A 26,567-nucleotide genomic window follows, 5' to 3' on the forward strand; every position below is an offset into this window, starting at 1 on the left:
ATGTGGAAGAAATAAAGATTAAGGAAGACTACAATGGTGAGTGCAACTTTTTCTTCTTCCCTCCGATGTATGGTTTACGTGTCTGCACTTTTTTACTTAGCACCGCCACTGTCTTGCCTAATTTACAAAGAGGACTCCGATATCTATGTGAACTGTGACCTTTAGTACCGCTTATTCTTGTTATATGTTTACATATAGCATATATATATATATATATATATATATATATATATATATATTTGGAGGACCTTGCAATTACTAGATAGGAAAAATAAAATGTCAGAATATCAATGCCACTGCTCCTATTGTGAGAATTTCCTTGTAGATCCGCCTTGGTGCTCCTTCAGATGCTCAGCTTCTTCTGCAACATCCCCCGGGCTCCACTGCCATGAGCTGTACCCTGTACATTGTGCATCTATTCCTACACATTTAAGAACAAAGAGAGCCCTTCCAATGGTATTCTGCAACCCAGATATAAAGATATTCCTCCCCATGTCATTAAAATAGACCTTACTCTGTAACATCAATTTTCTATTATCGTTTTTCTATTATCACCTTCATGTTATCTAGATATCTAATCACAATTCAACCTTTTGCTCTAACATAGTGGGCTATATGCATGTTTGACACATGGGTCAATGTCAGCAGGATTTCTAGCACCCCTCCAAACTATTCTGGGAGGATCACATCATCTACTGCTAATTTTTCACCTTCAGTAATTTTTTCTACTTGATGAGGCTGATGAAAAGGAATATACCGTCTGAATTCTGGATGCACGATGGAATCTTAGAACTCATAACAGTTATATGCAAAACATGGACAAAACATGAAAACTGTGTATGTTATTTATGATCAGCAGGTCACCTTGCAAAGCAGTAGATTATAGTCTCCTGAAACTGTATGTGGGTGTCATTTAGAATGGGCGCTGTTCCCGGGAAGTTTTGCTGGCTGGGTTACAGGCAAATCAGTGTTAGGTATGACTTTAGCATCATAAAAGTCTTGCCCTGAGCTTTTCATCTGCATATCCTGTTCTAGAGATGGAGTGGGGTTGGTGGGGGAGATGACTGAAAGTGGGGTCAGTGTATTTCAGGTTGTATTGCTTGAAGCCTAAACCACTGTGCCAACCATTGATGGAACAACAGAAAAACTTTAAGCCATCACTTTTTATTTTTCATTTAGGTTTTCCGACCACAACTCTGCTCTAAAAGCAGTGGTCTGCTATAGCTATAGTATGCATATTTATTTATATATTATACAGAATATATACACTATGGGGGAAATTTATGAAGCTTCTGCCCGAGGCGTATGCGCCTGGAAGCAAGTGTAGATTTAGTACGCCGGGTGCAGGTTCGGGCACCCGGCCTGCCGGATTCACTAAGAGGCGTGCGCCTCTTAGTGAATCCTGCTGGGAAGAGGAGGCGGGGCCTAATATAAGACTGACATACTTGTACGTCGGTCTTCATAAATCCCCCCCTATGTAGGAGATTTATCAAACATGGTGTAAAGTGAAAATGGCTCAGTTGCCCCTAGCAACCAATCAGATTTAATTTCTCACAGACTCTTTGGAAAAAGAAAGGTGGAATCTGATTGGTTGCTAGGGGCAACTGAGCCAGTTTCACTTAACACTAAGTTTGATAAATCACCCCCTATAGCTCTGTAAATCTACACAATAGCTTTATATACACAAGCCAGATCATTGTCTACTAACTGACAGACACTGGGGGCATATCACTATATCACTGCTGGAAAACTACCTAAGAGAGAGAAAAAAAAATACTGGGGGAACCTATCTAATATGGAAAACAAAATACAGGGGGAATTGTCTACTTACTGGAGCAACCTACCTACCTTTCCATCCCAAAGGGGGTAGTGTTACTGCTTTGGGCAGTATAGGTGGGGAGGAGTTAAAGAGAACCAATCATGGATGAAAATCAAAAAAATTTTCCCCTAATTAGATGTATTTCATTATTTTATTAATATTGGTAAATATATTTGATTATTTTTTTGCCCGCGTTTTTAAAATATTAACTTTTTACTTTCCTGTCCCGCGCCGGCTCTTTTCAAAAGGCAGTCTGTATCTTCATAGATAGACTTAGGGAGAGAGGACCTTTGATAATAGGGATAGTGAATTTTAGGTGATTGGTTCTCTTTAAGGAGGGTGTCGGAAAAGTGTAGAGCCTACGGAATTTTTTCAGAAAGTTCTGTATTTGTGGCTGGAAAAAATTATTCTAGTGGTCTTGCTTGGATGGGGATGAAAAGGGAAAGTGAACAACTCCCTTCAGGGAAGATATCACCTGTAGTCACTGTAAGCACTTATATGGTCCATATGGTATCTAGTAGCAATAATAGGAGTCACGATGCGGCAGTATTATTTAGGCATTAAGTACTGGTATTATTGTTAATATCTTTCCTTGCATTTCCTGCTCTGAAATTTCTTACTGAAGGCAGGTAGAATAGACAAGCAACAGGGGATTGAAATAAGCCACATTGGCAGCTACCAGTACCAGTGTAGGCAAGTATTACTGAAATACCCCTTAATAGTGATGAGCGAACATATTTGTAAATGTTCACATGTTCGTACGAACATGATGCTAATTGTTCATGTTCACCAATTACGAACAATTTGTTAAATTTTTGCAATGGTTATCATGATCATTTTCAAACATATTAGAATTTGCGAAGGTACGCAACTGTGTAATTTATGCTTTGGGCTTAAAAATCTATACGCATGTGTGTGATTGTAGACCTAAACATACGCAATCTTTAGGCAAATGAATGCAAATAAAATGAGTACGCAAATGCGTAGACCAAAAATATACGCATCTACTGTATATTCGTTTTTTGTTCGGGACTGTTCGACGACCACAAACTAATGACAATCTTTTTTTTAATGTACGTGTTTGGGATCCAAACCGAACATCGGGATGTTTGCTCATCACTACCCTTTTACACTAGAAGCATTACTTAAAGCCGCCCTGTTGGCCAAATTGCCCTGCTGTCAGCAAATATTTAGAACAGCGAGGTGGGCCCCACTAGTGAGTGAGACCCCCCTTAGTTGTTGGTGAGGTGGAATTAGGGGCTTCAGTCTTTACAGTGATTAGAGACTCTATAGCCTTTTTTATGGCTGCTGAAATTTTAGGCTTAGGCTAGGTTCACACTGCGTTTTCAGCATCCGTTTAACGGATCCGTTTTTTTTAACGTCCAGAAAAATAGGGTCAGCAACGTTTTTTGGTCCGTTTTGGTGCGCCAAAAAAAACGGATCCGTTTTTTTTAATAATGGAAGTCAATGGAAAAACGGATGCACACAAATGAATCCGTTTTTTGCAATCCGTTTTTCATGCGTTTTTTGAAAAAAACGGATGCGTTAAACGGATGCTGAAAACGCAGTGTGAACCTAGCCTTAGCAACATAATTATAATTAATTTTGCACTTATTTCAACGTTACACAGAGATCAAGAGACAAATAAAAGATAAATGAAAGGGTATTTTATATTTTTAGCTTGGTGTTTTTACTACAGATAGTAAGGCCCTGACACTACTTTGGTCTGTCTGGTGAGAAAAGGATTGAGGTTTAGAGTACTGATGTAGGTATTGTTAGGTTTTGGTCAAGATGGATTCTTCTCACTTTCATTAAGGACTAACATAGTTTATAGATATATACATGTAATATTCAGACTATTTTAACATTAGTGTACTATAAGTACTAATAACTAAATACTTAATTCTGTATTAAACCACATTAGAAGGACAAATATAAAATCATAATGAGAATAAACATATGGTATACAGTTGCAGGTGCTCTGAGCTTTAGGTTCAGCGCACATCTGGAATTTTCTCCAGCATATACTGTACAGTACACTGAACAGAATGGTTCAAATTATGTGAACAGATCCCTTGCTCAGTTGTTCATCATTGTTCAATGGTAAATAGAATATCCAGGAAAGCCAAGAATTTTCCGCTGATATGGATTATGGATGAGCTCCTGGTTGTCAGTAAACATTTTAATTGGAAAACAAGTGAAAAGCTTTTATCAAACTCTATGTAATGCCAACTGTCATTCTAAGAGAGTGTTTTCTGTAACTTGGACATACTGTAGCATTGTTTTTGCTAATGGTCAGAATTTTCCAGTAAAGAGCATTAACAGAAATGCAAGTGCTAGTTTTTAATTTTCCAAAGTGTGTTCCTTGTATAACCAAGATGTGCCTAACCTAGCAGAAAAGTGTCTAAGATTCTGGGTGCTGCTCATGGTGGTAGGTACATCTTGGCCCAGTTCCCAAATGATGACTGACAACGCCAGATATAAGGGGGTCAAATAAAAGAATGCAGCCTCGCCCCGAATAAACAATATCTCATAGTCACATATATGACAGTCTACCAAATCACAGCATGGCTGAAATGTGAGGTGTTTTCTTTATGCTTTGTTCCTTGGCAAGAGTAGGCGATCACAGTCCATTCATTCTGCCCCACGTAAGGGAAGTTGTGTCACACTGGTTGGCTCCCGGTGGGATTTCTGAGACTTAGATATGTAGGTATGTAATGATTAAAGCTGAGGGGTGGAAACAGTTGTAGCTCTCTAAAACCACTCTGATGGCTAGGCCCGGCTGAAAGACCAACATGTCTAAGACGGCAATCCATCACTAGTATAGTTTCTCCTCATTGGCTTGTGACAATGTAACCATTTTGGTTAATTGCCCTATTACAGAGAATTTTCAACCCTCTCATTTACTGGTACTCTTATTAGGTATCCCCATAGTGGTGGACTGGTGAACCTGGGCACTTGTAGCAGATGCAGTGGCTACGTGTTTAGCAAAGGTGGTTTTTCAGCCTAAGCTAGAGGAGGGAAGCCAGGTTGCTTTATCTCCTCAGTCCTCACACTACTCTTTCTTTTTATAATTGAATGAAAATCAAAAGCACAGATATACAATCATAACCAGCATAATTGTATAAATAAAAGGTTTATGTATACTGTAGGGATCTTCCCGGGGGATGGTGTGTTTGGACACAGTTCACAGCAGACTTGGACTTGTAAAATAACAGCTTGGCGTTTATTTGCAGTATAAACAGTCCATAACAGAAATATAGCAACACTGTGCTTTAAGAACAAAACAAAAGGTCTTGCCCGTCTGGGCGCTAACTAACAAAGCAGGTTACCTCTCTGGCACTTCAGTCGGCAGTATTGCGGGGTGTGAACAGGCCCCAGCAGCGGCTGTCTTCCCAGCTCTCACCAAACAGCATGCAGGCTGTTCACTCCTGGCTGAGAGCTCCCCTGCACACTGAGCACACCTTTTGCCTTCTCAGGCTGATTGGGATCAGAGCTCACCTTATCCCAAAACCCATACTGGATCGAGGGGGAGGGAATGGCAGATCCCACTACCAACCTATCCACCATTCCAGTAAATCCAGGCCCGGTAAAAATAAATAATAACTCAGCAGCATAGCACTGCTGAGCAACAGATCCCTCCTGGACTTACCATCTCACACTATGCATCAGCCTAGGTGAGATGTACACCCCCTCGATCACATCTCCAGTCTACATATCCCCCCCCCCCTCTTTTTCAGACCGGAGGGCTGAGCGTTTCGTCCCCACAGACAGTGTACCCTTGATAGGGCGTCAGCATTCGCCTGTAATTTCCCTGGCCGGTGTTCCACAGTGAAATTGAAGTTTTGTAGGGACAGAAACCATCTAGTCACCCTCGCGTTTTTCTCCTTGTTTAGCTTCATCCATGTTAGGGGGGCATGGTCTGTCACTAACTTGAATCTCCTGCCTAGTAAGTAATACCTCAGGGATTCTAGTGCCCACTTCACTGCCAGACATTCTCGCTCCACAATGGCATAATTTTTCTCGGCCGGGGATAGCTTTCTACTCAAGTACATCACCGGGTGCTCCTCGCCATTCACGACCTGTGAGAGGACGGCACCTAACCCTGTGTTAGAGGCATTTGTCTGTACTAGAAACTCTCGCCTAAAGTCAGGGGTAACTAGCACAGGCTGTTGGCACAGGGCAGACTTAAGGCTTTGAAAAGCCTTCTCGGCCTCCGGAGTCCATGTCACCATTGCGGACTTCACACCCTTTGTCAGGTCAGTTAGTGGGGCTGCAACTGACGCAAAATTTGGCACAAACCTACGGTAATAGCCCGTAATACCCAGGAAAGCTCTGAACTGTTTCTTTGTGAGGGGTTGAGGCCAATTCTGTATTGCCTCAATTTTATTTAGTTGTGGTTTCACTAACCCCCTCCCAATAATGTAGCCCAAGTATTTGGCCTCCTCTAAGGCTAGTGCACACTTCTCTGCATTGATGGTTAACCCCGCATCACTTATGGCATCTAACACCGCCTGGACCTTACAGAGGTGACTTTCCCAATCAGGGCTAAAAATGACCACATCATCGAGGTAGGCAGCAGAGTAATCCCGATGTGGTCGCAGGATCAAGTCCATCAACCTCTGAAAAGTGGCAGGGGCTCCATGTAACCCGAATGGCATCACTACATATTGGAAGAGCCCATCAGGGGTGGAGAATGCAGTCTTCTCTCTAGCCTCAGGAGTGAGTGGGATCTGCCAATAGCCCTTAGTGAGATCGAGGGTAGTTATATACCTGGCATTACCCATCCTTTCTATCAACTCATCTACCCTGGGCATGGGGTAGGCATCGAACTTGGAGATCTCATTTAACTCATTACAGAACCTCCAAGTTCCATTGGGCTTTGGGATTAACACAATCGGGCTGGACCACTCGCTCTGGGACACCTCAATGACTCCTAGGTCAAGCATACGTTTTACCTCGGATGATACCGCCTCCCTCCGTGCTTCTGGTATCCTATAGGGCTTAAGGTTTACTCTGCTTCTAGGCTCAGTTTCAATATGATGACTAATGAGATGCGTACACCCTGGTAGGTCAGAAAACTTGTCTTTATTTCTCTGCAGGAACTCCTTAGCTTCCTGCTTCTGGGACACTGATAGGGTGTCACCAATCCTGACCGGAGGGATTGGTGGTGACAGATGACCAACAGGCTTTGTCGCCACCAAGGATTCCCTGTCTTTCCAGGGCTTGATCAAGTTTATGTGATAAACTTGGAAAGGCTTCCTTCTACCTGGTTGGTGTACCTTGTAGTTGACCTCACTGATCTTCTCTACAATTTCATAGGGACCCTGCCACTTTGCTAAGAATTTGCTTTCTACCGTGGGAACAAGTATGAGGACCCGGTCACCTGGGCTAAATGTCCTGATTCTTGCAAAACGATTGTAAATTCTGCTTTGGCCCTCTTGCGCCCTCTGGAGGTGTTCCCTTACTAGGGGCATTACAGTGGCTATACGGTCCTGCATTTGTGCTACATGCTCTATAACACTCTTGTATGGGGTGGACTCACTTTCCCATGTCTCTTTCGCTATATCCAACAAACCCCTAGGGTGACGACCATAGACTAATTCGAAGGGAGAGAACCCTGTGGACGCTTGGGGTACTTCCCTAATAGAAAACATCAGGTAAGGTAGTAAGTGATCCCAATCACGACCATCCTTTTCCACCACTTTTTTTAACATATGTTTCAGGGTTTTATTAAACCTCTCCACTAACCCGTCTGTCTGGGGATGATATACAGAGGTACGTAGGTGTGAGATTTTAAACAGTTTGCATAGCTCTTTCATCACCTTTGACACAAATGGTGTACCTTGGTCGGTCAAGATTTCTTTGGGGATCCCCACCCTGGAAAACATATAAAACAATTCCCGTGCAATTGTTTTAGATGCAGTGTTTCTTAGGGGTACAGCCTCAGGATAGCGGGTTGCGTAGTCTAACACAACTAGAATGTACTGGTGTCCCCTTGCCGACTTTACAATGGGACCCACCAAGTCCATTGCGATCCGGTCAAAAGGTACCTCTATGATGGGGAGTGGGACCAAAGGACTGCGAAAATGCGACACTGGGGCGCTAAGCTGACATGTGGGGCACGACTCACAGTATTTTTTTATGTCAGCATAAATCGCAGGCCAATAAAACCTCTGGAGGACTCTCTCCTGCGTTTTATCTGTCCCCAAGTGGCCCCCAAGGACATGATTATGGGCCATGTCGAGTACCTGACGCCGGTACGACTTAGGCACCAGAAGCTGTTCCACAACCTCATCATTAATTTTAGTGACTCTATAGTAGAGATCATTAGCCATTGAAAAATGTGGAAACTTTCTCTCAGCTTCTGGTTCCTGAGGTACTCCATTCATAACAGTGACCTGCTCTCTCGCATTTTTGAGAGTGGGGTCCTGTAATTGTGCAGTACCAAAATTATCCCTAGACACCTCTAAGTCTGGAACATTCTGCGCAGTGGGAGGAGCCTCTTCCTCACCAGCCAGGACCTGCAAAGGAAAAGCATCATTTTCATCCTGTACATTTTTATCATTTACCGTGGGTAATGCAATAGACTTAGGGGTCTCCTCACTCCTTTCAGGGGATTGTTGTTTTCCCCATAGAGCCCAGAACAATGGAAAATCACGCCCCAATATTACATTATGCATAAGGTTTTTAACCACACCCACTTCATACTGTACAGCGCCTAGTTCAGTCCCGACATTAGCCAGTACTATAGGGTAAACCTTCGTATCGCCATGTATGCATACCACGCTCATATGTCTTTCTGGCACCAAGTCCCTAGTCACCAGACTGGCATGCACCAAGGTGACAAGGCTTCCTGAGTCCAGCAACGCCTTAACAGGGAAGTCATTGACCGTAATGTTGCAGACTTGCGGTTCAGTCTCTAGTCCAGTGACCGCAACAAAAGACGGTTCCGCAAATAGCGACTGACGCCGGCTAGCGTCACACTCCATGGGCTCAGTGGTAAGAGGGCAATGGGCAGACATATGTCCCGTCTCATGGCATCTCCAGCACTGGATAGGGCCTGGTCTCCTTGGCAGGGAGTCCTTTTTAGGGCCACTTAGCCACCGGGGGCCACCACCAGTCTTTTGCCCCTGAGACACCTCCTGAGCGCTCTTCCCTCTATCAGCACCCCTCCACACTCCCCCAATAGATGGAAGTCTCTTACCAGCTGAAGGCACAGGTCTGGCACTCCGGGGAGGTGACGGTGCTGCAGGAACATCACGGAGGTAGTCCTCAGTCGCCTGGAACCTCTCCACAAGGTTGACAAGTTCATCGGCACTCTTAGGGTCGCCTTGTCCCACCAAGCGTTGCAGATCAGCAGGAAGTGCACGGAGGTAGCGATCCATCACGACCCTCTCTAGGATCTGGGCAGGAGTAGAGGTGTCTGGCTCCAACCACTTTCTTGCCAGATGAATCAGATCATACATCTGGGACCTCGCTGACTTGTCCAGACTGTAGCTCCAGTTGCGGACTCTCCGGGCACGGACAGCAGCAGTAACTCCTAGTCGGGCGAGTATCTCTGCTCTTAGTAGGCCTTTTGAGGTTCGCCTGTTAAATAGGGAGCAATGACCTCTGCCCACTCAGTGGAGGGTAACTTTTCTCGCTCAGCCACACGCTCAAAGACAGTTAAGTAGGCCTCAACATCGTCATCAGCAGTCATCTTTTGCAGCGCACGCTGCACAGCTCTTCTCACAGACAAAGTCTCTGGCGCGGCTGCTGCCACCAGCTGGGGATTAGCACCTGCAGACGCCTCTTGCTTTGCTATCAGGTGCTCAATAAGTCTCTGTTGTTGAGCCATCGCTTGTTCGTGGCGCAGATTAGCATCTGCCAGAGCCTGTTCATGGCGCAGATTAGCATCTGCCTGAGACTGTTGTTGCTGCCGATTAGCCTGCTCATGGCGCAGGTTAGCGTCTGTCAGAGCTTGTTGCTGTTGCAGACTCACTTGCATTAACTGCTTCATCATCTCCTCCATGTTGCTTGTCTGTTTTTGGAGTGAAGCCGCAGCCTTCACCCAGGACGTAAGCAGCTGTAGCCAAGTTGATGCACACCGTTGCCCCTAGCAACTGTTTTGCCCGCATCCTCCACCAATTGTAGGGATCTTCCCGGGGGATGGTGTGTTTGGACACAGTTCACAGCAGACTTGGACTTGTAAAATAACAGCTTGGCGTTTATTTGCAGCATAAACAGTCTATAACAGAAATATAGCAACACTGTGCTTTAAGAACAAAACAAAAGGTCTTGCCCGTCTGGGCGCTAACTAACAAAGCAGGTTACCTCTCTGGCACTTCAGTCGGCAGTATTGCGGGGTGTGAACAGGCCCCAGCAGCGGCTGTCTTCCCAGCTCTCACCAAACAGCATGCAGGCTGTTCACTCCTGGCTGAGAGCTCCCCTGCACACTGAGCACACCTTTTGCCTTCTTAGGCTGATTGGGATCAGAGCTCACCTGATCCCAAAACCCATACTGGATCGAGGGGGAGGGAATGGCAGATCCCACTACCAACCTATCCACCATTCCAGTAAATCCAGGCCCGGTAAAAATAAATAATAACTCAGCAGCATAGCACTGCTGAGCAACAGATCCCTCCTGGACTTACCATCTCACACTATGCATCAGCCTAGGTGAGATGTACACCCCCTCGAACACATCTCCAGTGACATGTCTACAATACCTAATAGAAATATACATGGGATCATGGGGAATCTTGGACTGAGAATCAGGATGAAATGTAAGATTAGAGTTTTTTTCTAATCTAAAAATGTATTAGATAAGTGTGTGTCAAAAGATGAGTTCTAAGATATACTTGAGTATAGACTTGATTTTTCCTGTAATCTAGAGAGTAGTAAGTTAAATTTCATACAGGAAGCAGGAGTTACTAATAAATCTGTGTTGCTATTGCTCCTCAGTCCTCACACTTTCTGGGGCCTGCCAATATGAGCCAATATCTAGGTGGTCCTAACCTAAAGAAACCACTATTCCTAGCACATAAAAGCTCCAGTACATGCATAGTCAATGCAGACAACAGTTACATAGGAAAAAGTGTTAATCCAATTAGGTGCATAGCATAAAGTGCAGAATGGGGGGGTGACTCATGTGACAACCTTAAAGCAATGTAAAAATACACAGTGGGACACTATACATGGAGAAACTACTCCACATCTCACATGTTTCTCGGCAGTTGTAACACTCTCCCCTAAACTCCCTCTTTGTCAGGCCTCGATAGTGATGAGCGAACATGTTTGTAAATATTTGTATGTTTAAATGAACATGACGCTAATTGTTTGTGTTCACTAGTCACAAACAATTTGTTTGATGATCTGAATGGTTATAACGATTATTTTCGAACATATTCAAACTTGCGAATGTACGCAACTGTGTAATTTAAGCTTTGCACTTGATAATCTGTAATTCCAGACTGAAACATACGCAATCTGTATGCAACTGTGTACGCAAATTAAATGTGTACGCAAATTTGCATGCAAATGCATAATATACACTTTGCACCTGATAATTTGTACGCATTTGCATAGACCATAACGCATGCTTCTACTGTACGTCTGTTATTTGTTTGTGAATGTTCGGTGAACAGAACCAATCTTTTTGTTATGTTCCTGTTAAGGATCTGAACAAAACATTGGGATGTTCACTTATCACTACTGCTCGATTCTCAATCCTACTGCAACTTTTTTATATGCTCAGCACAGGGAACTTCTACCACATAACAACTCACTTCCTGGTAACAGCACCTTATATGACATCCCTTTTTTCTGCAACAACAGCAACATCTATTGTCAGTACTTAATGGTGCAACATAAAATAACATAATTACTAAAGATGAGCCAAGCTAGATTTACAGCTAATTTAGCAAAAAATCGATTGTGTTATGAAGCCGATTTTTGCTAAATTTGTTAATAAAATTAACAAAAGGTTTATTCACCTGTCTGTGCTCCCCAGTCTCCTTGTATTTAGCCGCCTACAGCTCCCCGTCCAGGCAAATACTTGCAGTGTCCCAGAACATGCAGACTACTACTCCTATTATGCCCATTTCTATTTCTGTGTCAATGCCTGTTCTGGTAAGTGTTTGCACTGCAACTGCTGCTGGTTTTCCCCTAGTATTCTCTGGTATTGTGCATTTTCATGTGTATTCTCATGTGTTCCTGTGTATTACAGTGTACAGTGGTATGCAAGGCTGTTGATCACGTGACCTGTAACCATGGTTCCTCCAATGGCCGACTAGCTCTGGCCAGGAGCAACCATGTGACCTCCCACTTCCTGCTGACAAGGGAGTTGAGCCCCGGCTTCCAAGCAAGGAGGTTGTGTGGTTCTATCCTCTCCCACAGAAGAGTGACTAAGTCTGCTGCTATATTCCAGTCTTCGGCTGTTTCTGCCTGCTCAAGTGACCGGATTCTTTTCTCTCATCTGGGTGTCATTCCGTTATTTCTCCTCATCGCTGCAAGGATTCACAGCAAGTATTATTCTCAAGCTAATCCACCCAGCACCGCTATTTCTCTCATACTCCTACTCCCATCATCCGGCACGTATTCTCACAGCCTATGCAGCACCACTCCTGCCTTATTTGTCAAAGCCTGCTATATACCCGGTTGCATCCGGACAGAACTGTTGCTACTAGTTACCTCATCTATAATAGAACCGCTGTTACTGAACCCTGGCATTGGTGTCCACTAACTGGTGCCCTGACTAGGTGCAGCGAAGAATCGCATGCCCATCATCACCCGCAGATTCCACAGACCGGCCCTACAGCTGTGCCGCCCTCAGGCCTATACCGTGACAAGTATAACCCCTGCAGCTGCCCCGGTCATTGCCCGCTCATAACACCAGCACTGCGGAAGTGGCCCCCAGGGGCCAGGGCATCGCATTCTGACTGAGGGACAGCACTGCAGCCAGTGATTGGCTGAGTTTGCTGTCACTCTCGAGGCACAAGAGTAACAGAATGCTCAGCCAATCACTGGCTGCGGCACTGGCCGTTCTCTGTTTGTAATCAGTCTGTTCTCTGATTGGCTGGGCAGATTGTTACAGCCCATTTAGCCAATCACTGAACGACTAAGCAGGTATGGATGCCATTGTTAGGGAAGCATTTTGGCTTCACTATTGCAGGGACACTGTTACTGCCGTTTGTTAAAGTCTCCACCATAACAATATAGCATTACTGCCAGTCATTACTGTAACTTTAAAGTCTTCCTTTGGGACAGTGTCTAATTTTATGCGACAGTCTAGTTGTAAAGTTAATCTTAGATCTTAGATCTATAATTTATATACTCCAAGTATCATTATTTTTATAAGTAGAACTTTACAATTCCCCCAGTCTTCATTTTATTACATAAGATGACAATACGCAGAGAATGGGTGACATCATTCCTCTATCAATATAAGGGATGATATCATGATACTCACATCATACTGTATATGAATAGTATAAACACTTAATAATATATCAATATATAAGGCATTCAGAAGCGATTTCTGTGTACAGCACTAACCAATATGTCAGCAATATACAAATAATAGATAACAGTGATTTATGTATTGCTTGTGTATTAATGATCAGTGTTCTTCTAGGTATCCCCAAGCATCGCTGAAGTGGTTAATATGCCTTATTGTGTTTTTATGCTTAGGAAGCTTTGCAAGTGCTGAGTTGATTTTAAACATCTCATCTAATGTTGTCTGCAAAATCCCCTCGGTAGTAACTTAGATGATCCTGGCAATAAGACAGTTCTGGCACTGTGTAGTGAGTGCATCCCTGATCAATTCACTGCTGTCAGTATGAGAGAGTCTGGACAACAACACACAACAAGCAAGTCCGCGCAGAGAGCAGGTAAAGTCCCATCCCTTCTCTTCACATTCATTATAAAAAAATATTTAATTAGTGCAAAGTCATATTTATTAGTTTTAATTCGGACTGGTCAAATTTGGTCAGGTATCCGGGTAACAGCATCGTCTGGCTTACAATTCTTATTAATTATAGAATACTTTTTATAAATTATTTTGTCTTCAGATGTCAGAAACCAAGGCCAACAAAAGTATAGTCATCTTCCAAAATGAGCAGGAAACCATCGCCTGGCTGGCAGAAGGTAGGTTGAGTTTATGTCGATTTCTATGCAATACACTATGTAAGAATAAATCTGGGCTGTTCAGCTTTCATTGTTCATTGATGATATTGGCTAAGGATGATCAAGTAGAAGGAGATACCAGATCACAGAAACTAGACAAATTTGCAATGGGAAATGATAAACTAAAAATGGAAGGTTTTGTATTCTGTATTATTCAAAACAAGCCCAAAATTGTACTTTTATGTAATATAATTCCAATGTGCTGATATCAATCCATATTTGTTGATCGACGAGCTATAATTCAGCACATCTTATACTACACAGACGTCTAGTGCACATGGAGTAGCCTAATGCTTTGTGGTTAGTTGAGGCTTTATAGGTTTGTATGTACGTAATACCGAGTGGATGTAGTGGAATCGTGCACATAAGGAATTTTTGTGATTATAATTTCTAATATCTGAATTTTGGAAAGCAGATAAATGATAAAGTGGTAGAAAATGACTCAAAAAGTAAAAAAAAAGCAACATACAGATTTCAGCCAACAATAAAGTAACATGATCTCAGGATATGTTAGGATTGCAAGTGACTCTAGGGAGGTTCTGGTTAATGAAAACATCGGATATGTCATAGAGACATCATATTTGAGGTTTTTATTGGGGTGGTCGAGAGTCTGAGTCCTCCAATCATTCTTTAGAATAAAGCAGCTAAAGCCCAGACTGGAGTACAACAATCAGATTTACAGATTGATTTCTCAACTTTTCTTGGAAGAGCTTAAAGAAATATTCCCATCTCAGCTTGTAAGGGTAGGGTATAACAAGCTGTTCAATGAGGGCCCGACCACTGGGACCCCCATTAATTCTTAGGGTGCGTGCACACTACGGAATTGCCGCGTATAACCGGCAGCGTATTCCGTTGCTCGTCCCCGCATGTGGCGGCGCGCATTTCCACCTGTGCCATAGACACTATTCTATGCACGGGCGGATTCCGCGTTCCATCGAAAGAAGTGACATGTCACTTCTTTTGACGGAACTCGGAATCCACCTGTGCATAGAATATAGTCTATGGCACGGGCGGAAATGTGCGCCGCCGCGTTCAGGGACGAGCAACGGAATACGCTGCCGGTTATACGCAGCAATTCCGTAGTGTGCATGCAACCTTAGAATGGATATGCAATCACCCCACAATGAATTAACTGCTCACTGTGACTGCACAACCACCGTGGCCTGGACTTCAGTTGTTCTCTATGTAGGCCACCAAATACTTCCGATGACTAAACTTGGAAGTTTTCAATGCTTTATATGGTAAAAAGGGGGGCAGGGCATGGCGTCCACATGGGTGCAGTAAGATCTCCATTTTTTTGCAAGGCTATGGTATTCCCATTCTCAGGATTAGTGGGGGTCCTGGTCCTGCCTAGCGATCAGTTTGTTATCCCCTATCCTTCCTATGAACAGAGGATGACAAGTTGAGATGAAGATACCCCCCAAATATAAATTATAGCTGGATAAGACCTCTGGGATCTTGCTTCATTCTAGTGGATGTTGGAAGAATCAAAGTCTAGACAGGTAGACAGGTATTTCGAAAGGTAGACATTTCAACAGTGTCTCTATACCTCTCAAATTTCAGAGTTTTTTTCTGAAATTCGAGGTATACTTTAAATGCACATTGAGCTTCCATGACTGGTTTGAGCCTAGCATGGCTTCTCAGTGGTTACCATTGTCGCCTTGAAACATTGTAGTCCTGCATCAAAAACCAACCAAGCAAAACTTCATAAAGTTTATGTCCCCCCCCACACACACACACACACAATGTGCTTTAACCTTTTGTCAAAGGTATACTGTAGGTTGGGTGGTATATGCCACTGTATAGACTCACACCACTCATGGGATCCTATTGTTAACAAACAAACAAAAAAAAGCTGTATAGATTTTATATACAATTTTGCACTTTTTTGCCATATGCATTTTGAACTTTTTTGTGCATATTTTGCACTTTTTTGCCATATGCCAGCTTAATAAGCCCACGCATTTGTGTGGCGTATGCAATGTAAGCTATCCTTGTGCATACACCGAACACAATGTCAACTGTAATGTGAACATCTCATTACCTGGCTTCTCACTAAATTGGCCCTAGTTTGGCCCTGTGTTTGAGATAGGGAAATTAGATTGTAAGCCCTGTGGGACGCTGAGGCTGATGTGAATGTTAACAGTCTTGTACAGCACTGCAATAGATATCGGTGCTATCTAAGAAATGGAAATAAATAATTATACGTTCACAGCTATGTACGATAGCAGACAGAGTTGGTCAGAAGCTCCTTTATTATTCTATAGGGAATTTTCACTTCAGGGTAACACATTGAATATTGTTCTCGCCCAGGTTTCTCTTAGGGTTTTAAGGTTTTTAAATGCCATCTTCATCATTTTTGTGTTTATATCCATTTATTTTTAACTTGACCTAAGGTTTAAGCACCATTGTCTTTCCAGTGACTTGAGTCTTTCGGTAAATTAGCAAGATGGCATAGACAGTAATCACTATAATCTGCCTCATATTCATTGAGATATTCAGCAGAACTATAGTAAAAGTAATAGGATCCTGGTACTGCCTGGTAACTTGACACCACAAACTATGAGACTGTTGGCATTCATTCTACTGGTACTTCATGGCTGTGAATCTGTCCCTCAAGAGCTTCAAGACATTATTTATTAAACACATTTTAAATGACTCTTTCTATTACTAAAGGCTGTCGGAGAATGCTAGGAGTTGTAGTTGCACATAGAGAGACGCAGGTAGGAAACCAATGCCCTAGTATTTGACTCCAACCATCCACATTTGCTCATTTAATGGAAGAAATTGCCGTTTGGCTCCTATTTATGTATTTATATTTTCAAAACGTCTCTGCCCTCCTGACCAATCTCACTAGAACAGAATGCCGGGTTATTATCTCAAACACATTAGAACATACAGCAATTATTGCGGGATGAAAGTTCATCACCAATTGTCTCAATGCGTGTCTTCTTTACGTACAACAATGTTTCGATAGGTGAAGAGATGCCAAAGCCAAAGGTCATTTTCTAAGTGGAATATGTGACTGCTTAATACACATGTATTTTTTTTATTTTTTTTTTACTGAAGTTGTGTGAGTGTTCAGGGTTAATATTTTCAAGTGCAATGTTAGGACATACAGTACAGAACATTGGCAATACATAATGGAAAAAGTATAACCAGAAGATTGCTAACAACCTCTGTATTGGAGAAGTTGGTTAGATGAAGACAAAGATGGGACAATGCAATTTGGTGCACTAGAAACACCCCCCCTTCCCCCAATCCTGTGTTCAGCATAGCCCAGTATTCCTGTGTTCAGCATAGCTCCCAGTATTCCTGTGTTCTCTATGGGAAGGGTTAAGCTACTGTCATAGCTCTCTGACTGTGGCTTAACCATGCCTACAGCTACAGCCTTTACCTACTGCTAGGCACATTAACCCCTTAAGGTCAAAGCCAATTTTCGTTTTTGCACTTTTGCTTTTTCCACTTTATGTTTAAAAGGCCATAGCACTTGCATTTTTTCACCAAGAGACCCATTTGTGCCCCTACCCTTATTTTTTAGAAATCAATTGTACTTTGCAATGACAGACTTTATTTTCCCATAAAATATACTGCAAATATTTCGAGAATTATATGTTCCTTAAAATCGCACTTCCATGCTAATAGCGCTTTTATGCTTTGGTCTATGGGGCTGTGTGAGGTGTCATTTTTTGCGCCATGATCTTTACTTTCAATCGGTACCTTGTTTGTGCATATGTAACTTTTTGATCACTTTTTATTACATTTTTTCTGGATTTGATGCGACCAAAAACGCGCAATTTTGCACTTTGGAATTTTTTTGCGCTTAAGTCGTTTACCGTGCGAGATCAGGAATGTGATAATTTAATAATTCGGGCGATTACGTGCGCGGCGATACTAAATATGTTTATTTATTTGTTTATTTATTTATATTTATAAAATGGGAAAAGGGGGGTGATTTGGACTTTTATTAGGGGAGGGGATTTTTTTTTATTAATAAAAACACTTTTTTTTACTTTTTTTTTTTCTTACTGTAACTAGAAGTCCCCCTGGGGGACTTCTTTATACACAGCACTGATCTCTCATAGAGATCAATGCTGTGTATATACACAGCAAAGATCCATTAGATCGGTGATACATTGCACTGGCCTGCTGCAGGCCAGTGCAATGTATTGCCGAGCCGGGATCAGCGTCATTGTGAAGCTGAGGCCCGGCACGGGCAGAAGAACGGATCGCATCGCGGGGGGGAGATCCGTTCCATTAGACACCAGGGACGTGAGGTCTGAAGCACTTCAATGCAGCTGTCAGGTTTGACAGCTACATTGAAGTGCTTAATTAGCCGGCGCGGCAACGGGACCCGTCCCAGCTAATAGAGGCACTCCCCAGCTGCAGATGTCAGCCGGGAGAGGCGCCGTTCAGAGCGGGGTCCCGGCGGGACCCCTCTCTGAACTCCCCTCGTGGCACTATGTTGTCGCTAAGGGGTTAACCTCTTAAGGATGCATGACGTACCCGTACGCCATGTGTCCTTAAGAGCTATTCAGAGCGGGGCTGCGCGGCGACCCTACTCTGAACCGCCGCAACCCGGGTGCCGTGTGTAGCCTGGGATTGCGGCTATTAGCGGGCACAAAGTTGACAGCTGCATCCGATTACCTTCTGCAGCACTTCCCTGGTGTCTAGTGGCGGAGATCGCCCCCCCCCCCCCCCCCCCCCCCCCGGGACGTTATCCCGGAGGAACGATTTCTGTACCTTCAGCCAGCCCGGGTCTCCACCAAGATGGCGCTGATCCCGACTCGGGACTCGTTTGTTTTCGGTTGCAGCAGCCGAAAGCAAAAGAGTGCCGATCTCATTGATCTTTGCTGTATAAGTATACAGCAAAGATCTCAATGAGAGATCAGTGCACTTATACTAGAAGCCCCCCAGGGGGGCTTCTAGTATAAGTGTAAAAAAAAAAAAACTTTACTTATTAGTAAAAAGCCCCCTCCCCTAATAAAAGTTTGAAGCACCCCCCCCCCTTTTCCCATGTTTTAAATAAAAGTAAATAAATAAATAAACAAGTTTGGTATCGCCGCGTGCATAATCGCCCGAACTATTAATTAATCACATTCCTGATCTCGCACGGTAAACGGCGTAAGCGCCAAAAAATCCCAAAGTGCAAAATTGCGCATTTTTGGTCGCATCAAATCCAGAAAAATGTAATAAAAAGTGATCAAAAAGTCACATATGCGCAATCAAGGTACCGATTGAAAGTAAACATCATGGCGCAAAAAATGACACCTCACACAGCCCCATAGACCAAAGATAAAAGCGTTATAAGTATGGGAATGGAGCGATTTTAAGGAACATATACAGTATTTGTTAACAATGGTTTGAATTTTTTACAAGCCATCAGATAAAAGAAAAGTTATAAAGTTATATATCATTGTAATCATAACGAACATGCATAACCAGTCAGTTTTACCACAGGGCAAATGGCGTAAAAATAAATACCCCCCAAATAAAAGAAATGTGTTTTTTGTTCAATTTCATCACACATTGAATTTTTTCCTGGTTTCGCAGTGTACTTTATGCAAAAATTCAGCCTGTCATTGCAAAGTACAATTAGTGACGCAAAAAATAAGGGCTCATGTGGGTTTCTAGGTGGAAAAATGCAAGTGCTATGGCCTTTTAAACACAAGGAGGAAAAAACGAAAATGCAAAAATGAAAATTGGCCCGGTCCTCAAGAGGATAAATAAGTTCAAGGGAGGCTTGGATGATTTTCTTGAGAAATATAATTTTACAAGTTATGGGCATTAGATTTCCGGTGATACGTTGATCCAGGGATTATTCTGGTCACAATTGGAGTCCGGGGGGGGGGGGGAGTTTTCTCCCTGTGGTGGGGCTATTGTCATCTGCCTCATGGGGGGGGGGGTTGCCTTCCCCTGGATCAACACAGTAGGGTTTCCCTAGGTTGAACCTGATGGACTCTGGTCTTCTTTCAACCTTATTTACTATGTTACTATGTTACTATAGAGAAAACAGGAACGCTCGTCTGTTTTTATCTTTCCCAGAACAAAGGGCTTCCACAGTGATTTTTCATCATGCCTGACCCCTATCTCCACCAACATCTTCTTTCTGTGGTCAGTCAGGAGAGCCATATTTCCCTTTACCAAGAAAAGTATACAGTGCATGGGGACCTGGGGGCTGGGTTCACACTATGTATATTTGAGGCTGTATTTGTGAGGCTGTATAGCAACCAAAACCAGGAGTGGATTGAAAACACAGAAAGGCTATGTTCACATAATGTTGTAATTGAGTGGATGGCCGTCATTTAATGGCAAATTTTTGCTGTTATTTTAAAACAACGGCTGTTATATTGAAATAATGGCAGTTATTTACCGTTATATGACGGCCATCCACTCAATTTCAACATTGTGTGAACAGAGCCTTTCTGTGTTTTCAATCCACTCCTGGTTTTGGTTGCTATGAGGACCTGACTTGAGGACTAAATACTGCCTGAAGTATACAGTGTGTGAACCCAGCCTTAGACTGTATTTACACTTTCTTGAGTAAGTACAATACTGACTACGATCAGATGCCCATTCCCTTATGATCATTAGTGCCGTAAATAGGACTATGGTCACTACTCATTACTAGGCCTAGCAAGATTTTTAAGTCATATACAATGTACAGCTTAAAGATAATGTATCATCAGAACATTCGCTTTAGGATTCCTACATGGATAGAACGGCGCCAGCATGGGCAAGCCAGTCGAGTGTTTTTTTTTTTTTTTTACCGCGGTCAGATTTCCACGTACTGCACCATTCTATTCCCCGGCAGCAGCCTGGGGTAAAGCACTGGAGGTGGGTTGGCCTGCCCCCAGTGGGTCGAAACCCCCACCCCTCTCTGATGCAGTTCCATTGATTCTAATAGAGCTGCGTCATAGTGGGGCGGGGGGTTCCTCCCACTGGGGGTGGGCCTGCCCACCTCCAGTGCTTCCCTCCCACTGATGCATGGCAATAGAATGGTGCCTTAAGCAGGAATCGAGCCACAGTTAAAAAAAGGACCGCTCCATTGGCTTCCCTGCGCCGTTTTACCCATGTAAGAATCTTAGAGCGAATGTACTGATGGTACATTCGCTTTAAATACATTTAGCATATATAGTAAAACAAATAATCAAAATATTTCAAAATCTAAATTAAAAAAACAATTACGCAAAACCTTATCCTGAATGGGGATACATTTCCATGTTACTTTTACGATTTTTGCTGTCAAGCATATATTTTTGTTTCATGCAAATGTTTCCAGTGATAATATCGCTTTAGAACATTAATATTTCATGGGCGCGTTTAGGGTTTTTCTTTTGCACTCGCAAAATATAGACATTCTTCTGACCTGTAAATACAGCTCATACACAATTGCACAAAGCTTTTATTGTTTATATACAATGGGAAATTTATTAGTGTATACTCAGCATGTCTCCTTCCTGGTGATAAATATTTTACAACTGCATTCTAAAAGGAATGGGTATTTTACATTCCGCCCGTATGATGTATTTACGCAATATTTAAATACAGCTTCTCTTCACAGGTGATTGTGTATCTCTGTAATACGGTTACAAATGATTCAAATGTAAATATCTAAAGAGCGAGCAAACAATGAATTCGCATTATGTATACTTCCCAGGGCTGTAAAAGATGAACAGAAAAAAAGTACAAGCAAATTATATAACATCAAAATTGATTGATCTTTTATGAGAAATGAATAGTAGCTCTCCGCAACAGAAAACGTAAGGATACAACAGAAGACAAAATAATTTTTAGCTTTTTCATTTTCAAATTCTATTCGGCTAAAAAAATATGGCGTCCATCTCACTACTATAAACCACATACATTAAAAAAAAAAAATTATTATAGACACACACATGGTAAAGAACACTCGTCCCTGGTGAGGAAGGTGGGCCAAGGGAAAAAGCCCTTCTTCTGCATATAGTGAATGTGTATACTATGTTACAAGGGGGTCTATTAATATTTGCCTGTATGGCGCTATCAAGAACTGTAGCAAATTGCAATTCCTGCTGCCCCAAAGCCATCCCCTACAGACAGGCCTTATCAATAGGCAATGTCAAATGCAAAAATGTGGCCAATATAACAAATGTAGCTGAAATAAGCCCCAATGGGTCTTGATCTCTTGTAACTCCTCGTAAGGCTATGTTCACACAACGTCAAAAATATTAAAAAGGCGGCGATTTTCATATTTAAAATAACGGACGTTTTTGCCGAAATTTAACTTGACTGCAGTGCAATGCATTGAAGTCAATGGGAAAACGGAAATCCAATGCACACAGTGTATTGAATAACGGACGTTTTTGCCGCGGGCGTCAAAATAATGAACATGATCGTTATTTTCGGGCGTTTTTTGCAAACAGTGGACGTTTTTTATTTGTCGTTAACACACAGTTTTCCCTTTGTCACCGTTCTGTCTCCGTTTTTGCTATTAAATTCAATGGACTTTTCAATTAAGCCCCATCCAACGGCCAATTAGTAACCAAACTAGAATAATGTGCAAACACCCGTAAGTGCACTAAGGGGAGGTCAGGCAACTAAACAACGTCCGTTACTTTAGATTTAAAATGACGGACGTCATTTTAAACGGAGCTGAGAAAATGTTGTGTGAACATAGCCTAAAACTGTATTTTGAGATTTATCCTGAGACATAAAATGTCCCAACAAAAGCCTGTTTTATGTGTTGACAAACATCCAAAGAAAACAGCAGTTTATCCCACTGGATACTGAATTCAATGGGAAATGGGAAAGTCTAATAGTTCATATATAGTTTAATTTTATTCTGTGATTATCACGAAAGTTAAATCAAATGCATGGCATTTTGGGCTCTTTAAGTCCCCCAAAAAAATCTCTGCAAATTTTATATTTACTGTAGCCAAAAAAAAAATAAAAAAAGAGAGCAATTGGTCCAGCTAAAAAACAAAAAAATCTATTGGCTTCTGTGTGGGGGGCAAAAAAAGCATTATGTTATCACATTATGTAAGCATAAAGACATCACTGGTTATGTACCATAGGTAGTCTTGGGGCACCATAAAAAAAACAGCCCTTAGGCTTCAAACTGTTGTCAGCATTTGGCAGTGATAGTCCTGATGTCGGCCATTACGACACAAAATTAAATTAAATAAAAAATTATTTTGTATCATTTCAAAACCTAGAAACTTATTATTTTACCACAAAACATAAATAATAAAGCAAAAAAAATTGTATTAATAAAGCAGTGACAGAAAACCCCCAATTTTATTACCAAGCAAATGCAGGTCACATATTTTCCCATGAATTTTCTTCCTATCACTGTCTATTAATGTATTTTTTAATTGTACACCCTGTAATGTATATAAAAATAAAAAATAAATGGTTATGTGTTTTTCGCTTCTTCTCACATTATCTCAATTACACTCATAAAACTGTTGCCTCTTTAGTGAAGGTCGCAATTAAAAATTACGTTGGCTCCATGCACGCTATTCAGAATATTAAAAACCCTCAACAGGAATTCAGAAATAAACTCATTCTTTTTCAAGAACGTCATTGCCAGAAGCATCTTTATTTAAAAAAAAAAATCTTTATTTTTTTTAGTATTCTGGAAATGAAATAATTTGTTAAATAGGATTATTAAAGAGCCCAGATTTAAAGCCTATTGGAGAATTAATAAATAGCCAAGTCGTTTTCTAAATGAACAATTTGAATTACCCATTAAAGTATAGAAATTGAGATTGTGTTTCAATAATAACTTCTCCTCTTCAACCTGTAACCCGCATCCTTCTTAGTAATTTTAAATCCCAAAAGTGCCAGGGTATCGACTGCGACAAACGCTCCCGAACTTGACCGACTGTATTCTTGATTAGATCATGTAGCTGCGGATATTAAAACTAATATCATAGCCAAAATAGAGATGACAATTGTGTATGCATATTTTTAATTGCGTTCCCTACTTCAGACTGCCAGCCATTTAAAAAACAATATTTTAATGTACGCTACCTAACACTAGCGCCATTCAAAAGAGGCCGTAATAATTCAGGCTGTGATTGTTAAAAAAAATGCATTTTCAGCCATCAGTTTGATCATATTATTCAAAGTTAATTGCATTTGCCCTAAAGAGACTTGCAACTTGATATTATATTATTTTTGTCATTTTCATTTTTTTCATCAGTCAATCTTATGTTCTTTTTTTCAAGTTACAATGTGAGCTTTTAGGGGATTTCCAAGAATTAAAGGGGACTTTTATTTTATTTTGGAATGGTCTGTTTTCATCAGGTACTGTTTAATAATGTTTTTTAAAACAATCTGAGCTGATTAATTTCTTAATAAATCTTTATAGTTTGTTAGCTATGCTGAGCCAGCTTCTTATATACTGTTTGTATACTGACGTTATTAACAACTCTGTATGCAGTAAGCTTCTTAGCCCCCCCCCCCCCCCCCCCCCTAGTGGTGACTGTACACATTATTTTAGAGTATATATCTGGTATATAAATTAGAATTTTCGTTTTTCTTTTAATAGGTAATTTAAAGTATGCCTTTGACTAATTAAAGGTAACAAAGAAAAACATATGCAAGATTAAGAAAAAACACAATTGTCACAATGCCCAATTAGTGTTACTTAAAAAGTTTTGTCAGGGTGTGGTGGGTCTCTGAGGAAAATTTTTAGTTAAAGCGTTTGTCAGGTGTGGTGGGTCTTCTGGCATTAATTGACTTTTTTCTGGCTCTATACATTGCTATATGTATTTATCAATAAAAACAAATCATGGCACTCACCAAACTTCTCCTTTATGACTTTTACTCAGACATGCTATTCATGGACGCAGATTTGGCAACAGCCGACCGACATGTCTGAATAAAACTCATAAGGGAGAAGTTTTACAGGTGCTGTGATCTTTCTTCTGATAAAAATTTATGAACACAATGGGGGACATTTATTAAGTCTGGCATTTTTGGCTTAAAAATATCCCTTCCGTGCCAATACTACCCGGATTTATGTAGAGGTACAATGCCTCTACATAAATCTTGTGCCCACGTAGTGAAAAATGTTAAATTCGGTTGCAGAGGCTGCACCCCGCCCTTGGTGGTTTGCAGGAGCATGTCTCTCCCTCCTGTCCCCAGGATACTGTAACTCCCAGAGGTGCGGGCTGTGCCCCCTTTCTTCCCAAGCTCTGAGACCCCTCTCAAGGCTGCCGCTCTTGCCTCTCCCCATAGCATTAGATCACTGCTGCGGCTGGCCCTAATTACAAAAAGCTGGCGCTGAGGTTACAGACACCGCTCCTGGCTTTTCACTGCATCAGCTCTGCTACATCATGCTCGCGTCAGTTCTACTACATCATGCTCATGTCAGTTCTGCTACACCATGAGTGCATCAGCACTGTTACATAATGTACACATCAGCTCTGCTACAACATCCGTGCATTAGCTCTGCTACAACATCCGTGCATTAGCTCTGTTACATCATGCACGCATCAGCTCTGGTACATTATCAGCTATTATGGAATACATACTGGGGCCATGTGATGCAAAACCAGTGGAAAAAGCTGTCCTGTGTTTACTGTGCAATAGTAATGACAACAGTGGGCAGGAAAGAAAGCAAAGGGAGCGACAACGCAGAGGAACCAATCAGGGAGAAGCAATGCATGACAGGAAATGTACAGTAGTTTCCTGGCTGTTACCTTCTTGGATATAGATCTTGGCTTGGATCTAGGCTTGCTGAGTAAGGCTATGTTCACCCAACATATTTTTTCGTATTTCTACGGCCATTGTTGTCAAATGCAACAACGGCTGAAGTTAATACGAGAAAATACGTTGAGGGTTGTCTATGGGATCCGGAACGGAGTGTATACACATAGTATATGCTTCAGCTGGGACCCCTAGCAGCGCCGCAAAGAACTGACACGTCAGTTTTCTGTGGCCCCTATTTAGTGAATAGCTTCCATAGAAAACCCTGTCAGTGCACACTATGAAGCGAGTGGCTGCAGCCGAAAGCTTTATAGCTTGCAGTGGGGAGTTCTGATGCGGGCGCGCACGGATGCGCCCGCATCAGAACTCTACGGGCTGAAAGATCATCCGGCCGGTACTGCAGTACCGGTCGGGATGATCTTTTCAGAGGGCTGGTCTCTTACACCATGTAAACATGGCCTAAGACCAGTTTGGAAGCATTTTATTTTTGAGCTCTTAAGTGGATAACCCCTTTAATCACTGCTGTTCACCTACCATTACATGCTGGACGTAGCACTGTGTGCTGTGTGTTTTTTCTGAAGTGGAACCATGTAATTAGTTTGCAGAATTGTCTATATAGAATGCTTATGGACACTTTTATGATTAAAAACCTTTGCATACATAAATTAATATGGGCTTATTAATAAAGGGATACTCATTTTAAAATATTTTCTTTGTTAGTTTTGCATCTGTTTTTCCTTATAGGGTTTGTATCTTTTTTTTCTTGCTATGGACTGTTATACAGTTTATGGGGACCTCATTGGATAAAATAAGTTCTTTTTTTGGCATCACAGTAACAGTACAAATTGTAGATGTAGTGTAACCTGAAATAATAATAATAATA

At 41.9% G+C, this 26,567-nt stretch overlaps 1 protein-coding gene across 3 annotated transcripts in view; it reads left to right on the top strand.

Moving 5' to 3' along the window:
* The window catches only part of MDFIC2 (MyoD family inhibitor domain containing 2), a 148,946-nt gene that overhangs the window by 84,011 nt on the left and 38,368 nt on the right, over window positions 1–26,567 (top strand). For 2 of the 3 annotated variants that reach the window (XM_069968773.1, XM_069968772.1), the window contains exons 2-3: window positions 13,493–13,692; window positions 13,873–13,948. In XM_069968773.1, the coding sequence (XP_069824874.1) occupies window positions 13,916–13,948 (33 nt within the window). In that variant the 5' untranslated portion in view covers window positions 13,493–13,692; window positions 13,873–13,915. Of the gene's footprint in view, window positions 1–13,492; window positions 13,693–13,872; window positions 13,949–26,567 lie in introns of those variants that run through there. The other variant, XM_069968774.1, reaches the window with a different exon arrangement.

This window comes from Dendropsophus ebraccatus, chromosome 4 (assembly GCF_027789765.1).
Source record: "Dendropsophus ebraccatus isolate aDenEbr1 chromosome 4, aDenEbr1.pat, whole genome shotgun sequence".
NCBI lineage: Eukaryota > Metazoa > Chordata > Amphibia > Anura > Hylidae > Dendropsophus > Dendropsophus ebraccatus.